The 16124-nt window shown below is 37.8% G+C and overlaps 1 protein-coding gene across 2 annotated transcripts in view; it reads right to left on the reverse strand.

The window, feature by feature from the left end:
• ECT2 (epithelial cell transforming 2) overlaps positions 1-16124 on the reverse strand; it is a 28883-nt gene continuing 12759 nt past the window's right edge. For both annotated transcript variants that reach the window (XM_048059590.2, XM_048059588.2), the window contains 11 exons: positions 15419-15487; positions 14421-14531; positions 13355-13451; positions 12821-12902; positions 11723-11801; positions 11413-11532; positions 9703-9841; positions 7875-8029; positions 6271-6378; positions 4957-5103; positions 1-1589 (listed from right to left, as the gene is read on the reverse strand). In XM_048059590.2, the coding sequence (XP_047915547.1) occupies positions 1500-1589; positions 4957-5103; positions 6271-6378; positions 7875-8029; positions 9703-9841; positions 11413-11532; positions 11723-11801; positions 12821-12902; positions 13355-13451; positions 14421-14531; positions 15419-15487 (1197 nt within the window). In that variant the 3' untranslated portion in view covers positions 1-1499. The remainder of the gene's footprint in view (positions 1590-4956; positions 5104-6270; positions 6379-7874; positions 8030-9702; positions 9842-11412; positions 11533-11722; positions 11802-12820; positions 12903-13354; positions 13452-14420; positions 14532-15418; positions 15488-16124) is intronic.

The following is a 16124-nucleotide window of genomic DNA, read 5'->3' on the forward strand; positions in this document are numbered from 1 at the left end:
TTGATATTTTCAGCATAGTATTTATTGAATGGTTTCTTTCCTAGAGATATTTCACTACATAAGTGTCAGTGCATATTTAGTTCAGATGTTTGCTTTGAATGGATAAAGACAAAACACCCATGGATATACATCCAGTGAAAGAAGGTAGAATAGCAAACATTAAGAAAATAAAAGGTTCAGTTTGGCAGATTCAGGCCTACCAAGCTGTATACCTTATTAAAAATAGCTATACACTTTATTAGAGTACATTTGTAGGCTGGAACTCAACACTTTTTTTAAGCAAAAAGACAGCAGACTTTCATAAAATCCTCTTCAGCAAAGCCATAAGCAGTGTTATTTTAACCAGTTTATTTACATTGCTTGGATTGGCAAAAAAGATATAAAAAACTGTTTACAGTCTGACAGATTCAGAAACATCACTAATTACATATAGACATAAGACAGGACACTGGTGGTTGAGAAGATAGCAGAAGTTTAAAACTCCTGCTAATACAGACGGACAGTTAAACCGTCAAAGAAATGCAGAAATATACATATCTATTTAGATGGTTCCTGAGATAGCATTGAATCATACTGACTCTTGAGAGGAGATGTAGTTATGAAGGACAACACAGATACACGAGAAAGCCAGATAAAAGCCTTAGGAGTACACCTGAAATTTAACACACCAAAATTGGGCCCTTAGATTACAATGTCACACCAATAATCTCAATGCATTAAATAGTGAGCTGTTAACCAAGTTTTTAGAAGTTGTTTTTTATTGTTTATTTTTAAACAGCCCTTAGTAATGCAAGAGAATGTAATTACTTTTCTTGAGCTTACATCTCAAAGATGTCATTTTTTTCTTAATCACTTTTTGTGGACAAAGCTAGTCATAGCCTTTAAGCTTACTGTTCAAATTCAACAACATACCACTGTGTTACAGTGAGGCTGCAGATGACCATAGTCAGAAAAACTCAATTCTATTTCTTCACAAACAGCTACGTTCATAAAATATCTGGAATAATAAAATATCTGGAATAAGCAGCTGTACAACAGGTTAACTGTCATACTTTAAAGGTCAGATACTTCATAATGCATCTCCATTTAAGAAATCAACATCTTGAACATTAGAGCCTTCAGCCAACTGATGAAGTCTGGCGAGCATGAGAGTCATCCAAACTAGCGGTAAGTTGTGATCAACATCCTTGTTTCAAAAGCTGGTAAACTAGTTTATTGCTTAGAGGGGCCAGTTTCCATAAAAGAAAATGATTCCATTATGTCAGTGAAAAACTTGTGCAAGGGGTCTTAAATGAAGACCAAGTTACTTATTCCACTGATTAGATGATCTGCATCAATACAGCTAAAAACACCTTTGTGGTTAACTTAGTGTTACCTAACATTTTGCTAATCATTGCTAAGTGCTAATGACTAAGGTACCATTAATGTCAGCAACAGGTCATTCGAACAGCCAGCTGTTTGTCAGTCACCATGATACAGCATTGCATTTTAAGCCTCCTTCATATCAAGTGGGTTGTCGATCGACTTAACGTATGACTCCTCTTTTCAAAGATTGAGGGAAGGTTGACCAAGGAAGGAGAAGGAATACCCTGTTGAGAAGGAAAAAAACATTTGGTCATTTACTAATCAATGTCAGTAGTGCAGTAGTCATTTTTCAACCTTGATATATAGGTTCCTTATGCTATCTGTACAAAAGATGTTTAAGACTGGCAGCTTTTGAAGTTAATGATTCAAATCTGATTAGCAAAGTTAAACCAAGCAAGTAGAATACAAAAGATTACAAAATCTGGAAGAAAGACTTTTGTTACCAGACATTCAGAACTTACAAATGTGTTTTGTGTTTTTGAAGAGTTAAACTATTAATGTGCACCTTGCATCACACTTCATGCAATAATCTTTCCAAATTTAAGAAGAGATGCATTATGATAATCTCTTGAAGAAACAGGGCTCCCCTCATACCCTACAACTTTCTGTATTCTTACTAGATTTGAGCCCCAAATTAGATGCTGAACACATACCTTCTTGGCTACAGAGAACATCAGACTATACCACAATGACTTGTCAAAGCTTGCTTTAACTGCACCTGTGTATGCACAAGCTAAGCAGAAAGCCGACTTTTCTGGTGCTAGGAACACAGGCTGCTTCTGGGACTTAAAATTGTAGTGACTCTCATGCATCAATATACAGCACTAAAAGTTAGCCTCTGTGTATCAGCTCAGATTTTATATTTCTACATTAGTCATTAAAATACTTTCACAAGCAATCTTCCGCTGCTCTTTATACCACAGACAAGCTTTTCAGCGTGGTCATGGTAGTTAGGTAACTCGCTGTAGCTGCATGCTTCAAGAATCTTTCAAATAGCAACATTTTAAGCAGATTAAGCAGATAAGGACATGCCATTTCACTATGAAATCTAACGTCTGTTTACGGCATGTCTTCTATTTGCAGTCATAGGCGATATTTGAAAGTTAAATCCTATGTTCCTGTTTATATAGCAGTACCTATCCAACTTCGATACTTTATAAGGATATTTTTTCCATTTACAGACAGGAACAAAAAGCTAAAACCACAGGTGAAATCAGCTGTTCAAGACCACCACCCTGCAGTGAAGATACTAGTCAGTGAGCTACTCTGCTGCTTGGACACAACTGAATTGAAACAAGAAGCAGTTTGCTATTATTAAAGCAAATTTCTGATTTTTCCTAATTAAAAGTTAAAACAATTTCCTGAAGAATTAACTTAGCATTCAGACCCAGAAATCAGACCCAGAAATAGCACTAGACCATGCGTGCGTGTTGACTCCAACCTAGAGTGCGTTAGAACAAGACAAAGAAAAACCCAACACCGTTTAATCCACTTTGTGGTACTACGGTGGTACAAAGCTAGTTGTACCATTTCATATAAATTTACAGGAATCAGGATGGGATGCTCACATCAAGCAAGGTAGGCATTAACAGTCAGGATTTGACATACAGAATTTTTCAGCATGACACTGGTTATCATTTCCAGTACCACCGCAAGTAGTAGTGATAATAGGGATAGGACATGATCTATCCGGGGCACGACCATTTAGTTTTCCCAGGTTGGAAGACGTTTTTTCTTCTACATTTGACAGATGACTATTTGAAGAGCTGGGACACAGCACAGGTCAAGGCCTGGAATTTTGACAGCTCCTATCAACAGAACTGGAGCAATGAACATTTAACACATTTGACAAATCCGTTTAGGCTGCATGTAGAAGATGAACAAGCAATCTACAATTAGGAAGGGGTTCAAGAGTTAGTCCAAAGAAGAAAACACCCAGGAATATAAGCTTATTTGATTTTCTTTTACTCCTTTTTTCTGAAAAAAAACAAATGCACAGTGCCAGGAATTTATTTAAATAAAACAATGTTCGAATAACAGCTTTTGCTTGCTAAGCTGACTCAAACAGGTTTCCTACAGCTTTAGTGTGCTACCCGGGAACTGTACTGCTACTCAACTTGGTGTCAGAATCAAAAATCTCATTTTTCCCTCTTTAAAAACTGCTCATTACACTGAAGTCCATCCCCATTTCTTGTTGATTATGCTGTATATAATACAAAAAGCTAATGTTAAAACAAAAACTAACGCAAGATATATTTCTACTCCGCCCAACCTTATGATTCAATCAAAAGAGTTTTATACAAATTCTGTAGTGTGGGAGATTTGTATTTCATATTGTGGTGTTTTTAACCCCATATACTCTGCTGCCAAGCTGCAGCTTACTCTGAGGTCCAAAAATTATAGAGAATTGGAATTTGAAAATAGTTTTTACTACTACTTCAAAATTCCCATCATTATGGAAAAGAATGTGCGGAGGGGCAGAGATAGAAAAATACATGACTTGCATTTTCGTGAAAAATGAGATACAGTGCTGTATCAAAATAGACAGAATATTAGAAATCAAAAATAACTGTTGGAATGATCATAACTGAAGGAAGAAAGTCACTACAGAGAACTGGGGTAGGGCTGCTCTGATTTTTAATTCTGGCCCTCCCTGCCCCAAAAACCCAACTTCACTTCCACTGGTGTATTTTCCCTGCCTATTTCATGTGGGAAGGAATATGGCAATACAGCTTTGTTGTACAATTTAAAGGCCACTCGAACATAGTGATTTATCTCTGTACTAAGATACACAGATATTAGGCACTAGTAGCAAGATACATTGGAAATCCTTTTGGAAATCCTTCTCAGCTTTCTGTCCTACAAACTACAGACCTCAAAGATGTTTACTCAGCATAGATTTACACAAACACTAGAATAAGAGATGAAAAATTCCTCTAAATTTAAGTCTGATATACCAGACAGTACTAGAAAACTGGGTTTGAGCTAATGTAGCAGAAGAGAGCTTCAATAAGAAGCCATGCAGAGCAGAAGAGTTGCAGTAGCTAGAGTAAAATTTCATTTTACCAAGTCTTCTTATACATGTTTAAGAAAATAGTTCTTGCCTTTTTAAAGGCTCTCAGGCTGAAACATCTATAGCTCTCTATCCCTCCTTCCCAATTTGTTTCACAGGATGTCTACTATCTCACTGCTTCAATTAATGGTTTCATGACACTATTCAGGGGACACCACCGCACTTGTATATTTTATCCAGAACTAAAGTTATGAACCAGCTTACAGTGTATTCAGTTTCTTGCTTGCTCAGAAGAGGATACATATTTTATCTCCACAAAAAGAGCTTTTTTCCCCCCCAACTTAAGTGCACAAGGCAAATCCCAGTTTCTAGTACATACAGCAGATTTTTCTGCACTTTCAGCAAGAAAGCCTTCTCATTAAAGAGCTTTGCTCAGAAAATAACACATCTGTGAACATAGTTAAGCTTTTTTCCACTGTGGATCACTGAAATTGTTAGAATAAGATCAACATCAGATATTAGAATAACAGTGGTCGTAAGAAGGTTACTTATTTGGCCTCCACGGCCAAATCACTTACTGCTAATGACGACGCACTGGTCAGGCGGCTGCCTATATAATTCTCATTAGCCGAACTGGGACTTCTTCCTTCCGTTGCACTGTGTGACATTAAAGCCCTTCGAAGAGCTCTCTTCGGTGTTTTTGAGAAGGAAAATGCTCTTGTAACCTGGGGAGTTTGACAAGCACTGTTAAACTATGACAAAAAACAGGATGTAATAACTACTACAATAAGCTACCATTCAGGTTTTGAACCTTTGTAGGACAGGCTCGAGTCAAATATGTATGGTAGCTCTTCCTTAATATGACCATATCAAAACCAAATAAGAGTCTACAAGCACTTCTGATTTATTTTTAAGGTTCCCCACTACCCCTCCTCCTCTTAGTTCTGTTTGGAAATGATGAAGTTTTTAAGAAAATTGAGAGGAGTCAAAATAAGGTCTAGTCTACTAGGATTCCCCACATCTTTGCATTTTGCAGTCAGGCCCCCCTCCTTTAAATTGCTCTCAGTTCTGTCTTTAGCAGCTTCCAAGCTACAGTAGCCTCTATAGTTTTTCTAGGAAACCATATTACCTTGAACACAGAAAGACAGCTTAAAGTCTGCTGAGAAGAATGGAGAACAGATTTCTCCTTGCTTCATCTTGTATCACCCCCCTCTCACATTCCACAAGCCTAACTAGAACCAGGCCCAGAGCACAGCCAACATGGGAGCAGACATGCAGCCTTCCTCCTGCCACCTAGTTGGGTCCTCTTAGCAAAATAGGGCACACTTCAATTAGTTAAGAGCAGCTAAACCATACAAAAAGGAAAACATACAGGCGGAGATCAGCCTTCAAGACTTCTCTTACATTCTCAAAGTCTATTTTATTAATAGCACATGCACACTCCATACCCATCTTGCTTTTAAAGGTACTCAAATTTGGATAAATACATGCAGCTTTAGGGTGCCATTCAATATACTAAAAGTTATAGCTGAGGTCTGTTTTTCAGTATTTAAAAGGTTAAAAATACTAAACTAAGTTTCATAATTCCATAACAGACTCAGAAATAAAGATTACATAGGATTTATGACCACAATACCTAAAATACTCCAAAACTAGGCAGTTCAAAACCCAGACTCCTACCTTCTGTCTTTAAGGAACTTAAGTACTTAAGTTTTAATTCAGATTTTCTTGTGACTGCCATAAGTACTACAAAACACCTGAAAACAGGAATACTAGTGCTAAAATGACTAACTGACTAAAATTCTAAAATTCTGACTAAACTAACTAACTAAATTCTGACTAAACTAACTGACTAAAATTCTACAAAGATAGTGTTTTACAGTAAAACTCACCTTCTTTGATGTTTTCTTTATTGCTCTAGATGCTCTGCTTAAAGTACTGTCCATATCTTTAGTATTTACTTCAACTGAATCAGGATCAGCAGTATAAATAAGATTTTCCTACAGACAAAAAGTAGTCTTAACAATGGTTGACACACATCAGCACTTAAAATAGCATTTTTGGCTCATGATGTCAGATTAAGAGGTTTCTAATTGCCATATCTCTCTGTATGCATATGTTGCCTCGTTCTTTTTAACACACAGTTAAACAGTTACTTGCATTGATGGTATTCCATGAGATTGACTACTAGCGCAGTCAGCTTACAGAACCACCTCATTTGTTAGTTTCATGTTTGGTTGTTTGATTCGGTTTCAAGTTCAGGGCTGACCAAAGCAAAGGCAGTGGTTCTGAAGCATGCCTGGCAAGTCGCACTAACTACATAACCTTCTGGTTCACTGGCACATAAGACTGTTCCTAAGTGAAATCTTGACAGCTCCAGCTGTAAAACATTAAGACTAAACCTTTCACCTTAAGCCCAACAGATGTTTCAGAATAGCCTTTGCTTTTTTCCTTCCATGCCTCAAATTTTAGCATTTGCAAATCAATCTGATTGCAAAGTCAGAGTGCAAAGCAATCTCTGAATAGCTACTTACAGGAAAACTTGAGGGGGGGTTGTATATCATGGGAGTGCACAGTTGCTGGGATTTTTTTGCTTTTACTTCTTCATTTGGGGAAGAGACAGTTCACCTAAAAACGTTCTGAGAACTCCCAAGGACACCAAATAGCAAGCTGTATGGCTACTCCTAGTGCTTAACAAAGAAGTAGTTAAAGCTTTTACTGCCACCATGTGGCAATGCTATGCTATCTCGTTCTCACACACAGTTCTTGAAAACCAGGGAAGAACAGAAGCATGCTAAACCTAACATTCGATTTCACATTTAAATTAGCAAGAAAAAGGTATTAATTAGTTGCTACAAAGCAATAATTACAGAAGTTACAGTAAACAGAATTGAGCATAGTAGGTTGCAATTTGTCATCATGATTCTGAATGTCCTGTGCAAGAATTAAATGCTTGTTACACAGATTAAGTTTCTATCAAGACATCTTTCCACCCCTTTGTGTTATACTTATCAGAATCGAGAGTGAAGACACATGACTGATACAGATTAAAGTAAATTAAAACTTCTGAATCAGTACTTTTCCTACTCAATACTTGGAAGAAAAAAATATCAAAGTCAAGTTTCATATTCCTGTGTCCCTAGGTGAAGTTACAAGTGGAACTAAGATACACTAAGGTACAGTGAAAGCAAGCTGAAGACACTGATTTAGACCTGCTTCTACTGAAGATCTGCAGTGCAGAGTTTAAACTATAAATCATTAATCTATGATGGGGAAGGGTGTGAGTCTTGATTTTAAGTACTTATTAGCTTCTGCAGAGACTAACTTCCAGGCTACTTCCTCTTCCACTTTTTAAACCACTCACTTGAAGATATGCTAGCACAAATGTTTTCTGCTCTACTTCACCTAGAACATTAACAAGTTCTTTAGCTTCCTGTACTTCAAGCCAAACAGAGCAAAGTATTTCCAATCAACATCATGGCTCCAGAGAACTTACTGCATCTGCTTTACAAATTGTGTTAGCCACCTGCCGACACAACATTTTCAACCAGTCTTCTTTAGGAGGTTCTTCAGTTGTCATCTGGAAACTGAGTAGCTTGTTGTTGTGTTCTGTAGGTGGCCGCACAACTAAGGCAAAAGCTTTGTGGCAGTCTACAAATTAAGGAAAAAAACACATACAAACACAAGACAAAAAAAGTTTTATTTCATATGCCTCGCCATCCCTGAGGATCGTGGGGGTAACCTTCTAAAGAGTTAACCCTCCATCTACCTGGAGCTAGATTTAGAGGAAACATGACTTAGTGCGTGGACTTACTGGCACAATAGCTGTTGTATCACTTGCATAAGCGCTATGAGTTCTGTCTGCATCCTTCATCAAGGAGGTTGCAGTCAGTTGTTTATTCACCAAATAGTTTGTACGCTGTAGTCTACAGACTACTCAACCTTTACTGGATACAGCAGTAAATATCAATCTCATTCTTTAACTCGTGAAATGTTGGACAGATCATTCTTTTAGTTGACATAGAACAAAGAAAACATTTACCCTATTTTGTAAGGCAGGAAATAGCAACAAGAGATGTCAGTACTAAATATGACATTCAAGTGTTCAGGTTACAGAAGTTTTATTGTTTAAACTTGACAAACACAGCTCACTTGATAGCGGAAAATTAATCTTTTGCTGAAACTTTATAGGAGATGCAGCTAAGGCATGATGAACAGTTAAGAAAAAAATATCACCACCAATTCAGAAAAGCAGCACTGGAAAAGCAGTCCTGTAAGTCAGAGTAGCTGACCTCTCTCAAGATTTGTGTACTAAAGTTCTCTGGAAATACTAAATGGAATGCTTATAAATGAATTCCATCACCCACGTTGCTAAGTAAACATAAGTGCTATACCATAAATTCATAACTGATACACCATAAATTAAAAATGCTTCTCCTTAAAAATTCATCTTAAAGAGAAGACCAAAATTACCTTTTAAAAATTCAGGTAAGCTATACATTTACTACCTACCTGCTTTGCCATTTCTATTTTTTATTGGGCTCCTACATTAGAGAACATTTAAAGAACAAACAGACATAACATTCTGCTTTAAAGAACAGAAGCAGAACAAGTGTGATGAGCATACTATCACCCAAAACGAAATACCAAATCTATCTTTCTAGATGTAGAAACTACTCTGACTAGACTTCTTTGGAAGAAGTCACTAGCAAGGCTGGAAGAGTATTGTAGCATCAGTTCAACCGGTCTAGCGATGCATTACTTCAGTGAAACCCTTAAGGCCTCAGTACAGCAAAGCAGACACTGAAATTAAGGTCATTTAAATCTTTCTCCTAAATTGCTAAGCATAGCTCCTCCTAAGCATCATTATCATCAGTTACAAAGATTTAGCTTCACAGCAACAGTTCTTGTAGCTGGTCAGCCTAACACTTTGGACTAAAGTTTGGGGGTTTTGTTTTGTTTGATCTGTTTGTGGTTTTTTTTTTTTTGTTTTTGTTGTTTGTGTTTTTGTTCATTTGTTTTTGGTAATTTCAGAGCTGTCAGGTATATTTCTTTTAATTCATACCGCCATTTGGCTGGCTTATGCTAATGCCATCTAATAGTCCTGTCAATTCAGCAGCCTGTCTTCAGCCTTGTACAAGATGCCAGTACAAGGAATTCTGAAGCTCACAGAGAGCTTTGAACAGCTCATACTAAAATCTCACACCTAACACACCATACAATAAATATGCCCTAGCATTCTGTCCCGTGACAGCAAACCTTCATCCTTTACACTAGGAACAAGAGTTTTCATTAGCTATCATGGCATTTTAAAACATACAGACCTTCTGTCTCCCTGATGTCTAGGACTTTTTTGATCTGGGAGAGAGGCATCAGAACAACATGCTTGAGAGATGCAGGAGGCCTCGTGTGGCCATGGGGACTCTTGAAACCACCAATAACTTTATGACGTTTCCTTGCAATCTGCAGTTAAATAGAAGACGAGTTAAAGTTAGAAAGCCTATTGCCATTGTTTTGTTTGCCTTCTATACTCTTACCTTCGCGAATACAGGGATGCACAGAAAGCCTTGTTACAGAAAAATACTCTGAAGAGTATTTTAGAGAGCTACATCACTCTATGACAGAAATCTTTAGTGAATCTTGAGTTAAGAGTCCCTTATCAACAGCTCGAGTGGCACAGCAATACTTGTTACTTAGCAGCGATACCCTCACCTCTGAAAAAATGAGAGGGACAGCAATTTTGCATTACAAACCTCAATTCTACCTAGCAGAACAAGCAAGGACACTCAAAAACCTACCTACCGTAAGGCAGTCTAGACTTAAACAGAGAAGACAACATCTATGCTAATGAATTAATTTAGTCTGTGGTACGTTCTGTCTCAGAAATATTACTTGCTGTTGCTCATGCATACAGGCACAGAGAAGGTTTCACAGGGGAAGTTTGTCAGTTTTACTTTACATTACAACATAGGTATCTTAGGTGTTTTTTATGTAGGGTATTGTCAGTAGCTTCTGCTTTATAGAAGTCAAGAGGTTTTGATGGAATTGTTTTAATTTTCCTTTCCTTCCTTAACTCAGCTTCACCACTCTTTCTGAACTTTACTCCCAGGAAGAGCTCATCACTAGTTACAAGTACAAGCTTTTGTCTCCCAGTGATGCTTAAACCACTGCTTTTGGATTATTTTAGATCTGGTCTTCTATAGGTCTTCTGTGAAGACTAAGAAGAGCGCCCACCCAATGTTCTTTCCTGCCACAGACAGTAACAGGGAGTTCAAAGACTGTCACTTACAACCTCAGTTTCTCCACAGAAGTCTCCAAAACAGTCAGATTACTTTTCTTTCCAGACCTTCCTAACACACTGTTACTCTAGACACTTGATATATGGACTTTTATTTTCTTTGGTAGCCAAAGTACATACATCCCTATCTCAGAGGTCCGCTATTTACTCACATTAAGTACAATTAAACTTCAACAACAGCCTGCTGAGCCAGGGACTCCAGTGCTTTTTCATCTATTAGTACCACTCAAAATGTTATGCAGATAAGCAATTTAGTATGTTGAGAATTAGATGTTCTGCTTTAAACAGGAAAAAATATAGTTCACTGCTCAGAGGAGAGCAGACATTGGCATACAATGCAGAAACGCTACTCTAATCATCATCTGAGATTCCTGAGCATATTAACAAAAAAAGTTTAGTGACTGACAAGACAATCATCAGTCATTTATGATGCCAATTTTTATAATGTGTTAGAGATATTGGTCTTATTTCCATAAAACAGCGTTAATTCCCTTGCCAAGGCAAGAATGCCTTCCATAGCTCCTCAGTATCAGCTTTTTGATCTGGCTGCAAGACTATCCAAAACTGACCAGTTACTTGTGTTGCTTATACAACAGCTCCTAGAAAGGTAACATTGGGATGTGTTGAGCATCTTTAATTCTGCTTCAAAGCAGAATTTTTTTCTTGTTTATATTTACATCTTGCATCAAGCACTCTATAACTCAATTCATGAGAAGTATTCACACAGTAATCTTACCTCCAAGCAATCATTGAACAGGAAGAGCGTGACCTGTTCTCCCCTGTCACAGAGGTCATCACCGAGAGCAACAGTTTCCAAACGCTGAACTAAGCTTCGGTGAGAAGACAGGAGATTGGCCTATGTGATAGAAGCAAAAAGCTCATTAAGCATTTAATTCGAGGGCTAGATTACTACTTGCTTACAACTTAACACGGGAAATCTATTTAAAACAGCACCATTGCATTCTAACTACACATACTTTTACAGATGGAGCAATACAAGCAAGCAGTCATTTTTACAGGTCTGCAGCTTCAGAGAAGTTACTTACTGGACATCCGTCAACTTCGTAGACAACATCAAAGAACTGCCTTTGTGCTTCCGTTTTTCTCTTGTCTTCATTAATATGTCTGAGGGAAGCACATTATATTTATCTTCAGTATCAAGCAACTACAAGTGATTGCACTGCATTTAAGTCTCACAAAAATAATGAGGCTGAACATTCAGAGTTTGCACAGCAGCATTAGAAAAAAACAAAAAGCAAGTACATTCGCTTATTAAGCACCATATGCTAAGTATAGGAAACTTCAGAACTAGAATATTCTTGTCATGTCATCACTAGCAGGCATACCATTACATAATACATAATTTCCCTCCTCACCCAAGAGATTTGGAGCTAGACCCCGATCCAATTCAGTTTCCTCATAGCACATTTTACGGTTCTCTCACCCCCCAGGTCAAGCATGCACTTTGCCAGGAAGCAAATGCAAGAGTTACAGATTACAAACTTGTTAAAAAAAGAAACTTTTGCACAACTAATACAGGAGGCTTCATTGCTGGAGACATATGCTACATTTCAAAAGAGCTGAGCCTTATAAACTGAACAGCTTCAGCTTTAAGCTAATTAACTTGTGAAATGGTGCCAAGAATAGCTAATATGGGACCACAAGACAAACTAATCTCCCACCAATAACATGTCCTTTCAGTAGAAACATGCATATATGTAAGATTGAAAGATAAAAGCATCTCTTCCACTCTGGAGGGGACAGAAATAAAAATTGGAACAGAACAGAGAACTCAAAACATTCAGCTTCATGCAGGGGCAGGGAGTCAGCAGCCCCTCAGGTAGGAACACTGTAACAATGCCACAGACTCCTTCAAGGGCTCTGGTACAGAAAGAAAGCAGCAGCAGAATGGAGACCAATCTGGAAAACCACACATTTCTGAAGCCTTTAATATTTTGTTTCCCCTCCACCCATTCATCAGGTGGGGAATCCTTTGGCAATCATGGCAGTCACCACCCTCTGAAGAATACATAGGATTATGTATGCTTACATAGCATACGGTAACAACACTCTCAGTTACAGCAATTTTGAAGAAACAAATAGAACTAAACATCTAACAGCTTCATAGAACAAGTAACACTTACGTCATCACTTCCTTTAGTGATTCAATAGCTCTTTCTAGAGTGATTTTGTCTGGGTTCTCTTCTGCTGTATGCTTCTTCAGATCTACAATTAAAAATATTACGATTTTTATATCCTTAGAAACCTAATCATCTTAAGAATCTGTCTTCCTAACTCTTGGTTTCCCAGTTTGCTTGGGAGGTAAAACAATTTCATACCTATTTCATCCCCATGAACTACCACTACAGCCCACTAAAAGTCACCTAAGAGTCTTCAAATGTAGTCACACACCGATGGTCAGCTTACACACATGACACAAAGCACTTCTGGTTGCAGCTTCCAAATGGTAGTTTAACTGGATGTTATGCTCACGTTACTACTGTTATTAGCCAATTTTAAAAGGGCTGTCTTGCTGACTGCCGGTAAGCATGATCAACTCTCTGAAATGGGTATGTTTCATGTGAGAAGCCACTCTTAATCATGCCAAAAGCAGCCACTGTCATTGTTTTAATGACTTCATGGACAAACTAGTAAGGAAAACCAACAACACTAGTTACCATTTAATAGTAGAGCAACACTAGGCAACCTTTGAACAGGACGGATAAGGAGTTCGGCTAGGCTTTGGCGGCCACATTCTGGTTTAGCTTGGTTTATCTGGCAGAGAAGGGGAGAAAGGAAAATGATTCTTATTTTTCCAATTAAACAGGAGAAAAGTTGTCTTCCTTAAAACTAGCATTGTAGTAGAAGTTTTCCAGAATCATTTATTGCAGATAAGCGTTAAAAGACATGTTAAGACATTCAGACAACCTACACTATGTTTATCACTTGATTTACATGCTCAGAATGATTAGTTTCAAAAACTGTCCATATCGTCAGCCTTTAAGTCCTTGTTTGGGATGCTAAGACTAAGTTGTGGTGAGACAGAGGACATCGGGTTGTGTTCTTATGCCTTTTCTCCATCTTTTAAATATCAGTATGTAGATATAACTCCTGGCACCTCAGGAAACAAGAACTGAAATCTGTTAGTTTGATTACTCCTTTTTTGAGATGGTTGTTGGATACAGAAGAGGAGGAGTTAAAGCTACGCTGCCCTAGTGGTTAACTAGGAGTGTTTATCTGGAATGTCCAGAGTGCAAAGACTCTTCAGACAATTCTTTCTCTGAATGTAGTCTCTCCCTTAGATCTCCACAGTTATGTTCTCATTCGCTAGTCACAAGAACATTGAGATATCTTACTGCCCTGGAACTTCACAGCTGCCAAAAGGGAGTTAAAAGCTATTTCAGAAATACAAGTCTTAAGCACAGGGAGGGGGACCAATAAAGGGAATGAGAAGGCATGTATTTGCGAGGCTACAATCAGAATGCACTCTTTCAGCAATGGATGCGTATAATCAAACTAGCTTGGAAGCTGTAACAAAAGAGGAACTTGGATCTCTTTCGTAAGAGTCTTATGAGGAGCTTAAGGGATTGAAGTTCAAATCCTCCCTATTCCTGTCTCACCAAGAGATGTTCAACATTCCTCCAAGCTTCCACAATCTCACATTCTTTCACTGAGTGCATTAAATAATATACTTGGTGATGGCCTCCAAGTTCTGCTCAGAGACTTATTTCTGCAGACACTTACCTTCAAGAAGGCATGAAACCTTGGCTTCTGCTTTTCACATCTAGTAATAGTCTCCTTGCTCATTTCAAAGAAATTCACAAATGGAGGGTATGTTTTCAACAAGTCTTTTGACTGAAAAATAAAAAAAGTTATAGCTCTGCTTTACATATTATGTAGCATTGTACATATGTCTGTATGCCCCGAGCCATAGGAAGCTGCTCAAAGGCAAATTTTAATAAATAATAAAAAAGTGTTTCAAACTCAACTTGTTATATGAACATGAATAAACACTTTTGCATGCCAGATGTTCAAGATTCAATGCTGCTGATGAAATAGACCAATCTCAGAAACAAGCACATATGTGACAGTCTTAGAACCTGCTGAACAGCTCTCAAGTAGAAGGCAGATTCTCATCTAGCAAGATACTTTTGGTGAAAGTTTCGGAAATTTCAGACTGGTGTTTTCTCCGGTGCATGCAATCATCTTTTAAAAAAAGACATTAAACCACAAGAAGCAATACCTCAGACAGAAAATGTTTGAATGCCAAATACTATTTGCCTCAGCATGATCAAGTCAGCAGAAGCACAAGATATGTAGCAGACTTATTATGTTAAAATGCACTGCAGTCCCAGACCTAGTCTTCCTGTTCTGCACATTATGTACTTGTGAAAACATGGAGTCCTTATTCACACATTTCAACTCTTCAAGAGCGAATGCAGGAAGTTCCTGCAAAAAGCTGTTTTTCTAGTTCTTCACTAAAAAGTTTTCAGGCCACACCTACTACAGTTTTACTCCCTCATGCATACACTTAGATTTATTAGTTGAGTTAGATGATGCATAAGTAACCCATGTCAAGGCCAACTCAACTAAGAAGTTGATACAGAAAATACAATGATACAAGTTAGCATTCTTCCTCACTCAGTAGTGCTTTACTTGTGCGCTTGCTAGCTCCTACAAATGAATTATTCATAAGGTAAAATAATAGCTCATAGTTCTAATGCATAAAAGAAAAAACTTACGTATTTAAGAAAGATATCACCAATACTTTTGTTTTCAGTCCAATTTATCATAAGATCTTCCAGGTCTTCCTACATTACATGCAAGGATTGGGAGGAAAAAAATAACAATGTGAGCTGCATAAAGCTGTAGATGGAACCAGTGTTGTGTCAAACAGTCAAAGAAACAGACAATAAAACAGGCAATCCTAAGAGCTGTACAACTCCACATTAACCCTCTTAATTCTATTAAGAAATGATAGCAAAACACATCTGACTTATCAAACATAGTTTTGAACCCACACACTCAGAATCTAGCAGTGTGTCAGCACTAGCCAACTCTGCAACAAAACAAATCTGCATCCACCACCCTACTGAGCATATCCCAAATGATTATTAAAGTGCACACAGAGGACATTTAAACCAACTGTCACTAAGTGATAAATTAATACAGGACTCTAAGTCCATAACAGAAGATAGGATTCAAATAGAATACACGTACATTTCCCCTCACTCAGTGCACCACGGGTCAAGAAAAGTGAGAGCAAGCTGTTAAGCCTATATTGACTTGATAAGGATCAAGCTTATTTACTGTCAGCTAATGATGTGGATAGGAGGGCACAGCTGAAGTCGAGGATTCCCTTTCAGTTGAAAGGTTTCACCATTAGTATTCTTAGCATGTTTCTGCCACTTCTCTCATCTTTATTACACCAAAAAATGAAAGAAACAG

This window comes from Anser cygnoides, chromosome 9 (genome assembly GCF_040182565.1).
Source record: "Anser cygnoides isolate HZ-2024a breed goose chromosome 9, Taihu_goose_T2T_genome, whole genome shotgun sequence".
In the NCBI taxonomy this organism is placed as follows: Eukaryota; Metazoa; Chordata; class Aves; order Anseriformes; family Anatidae; genus Anser; species Anser cygnoides.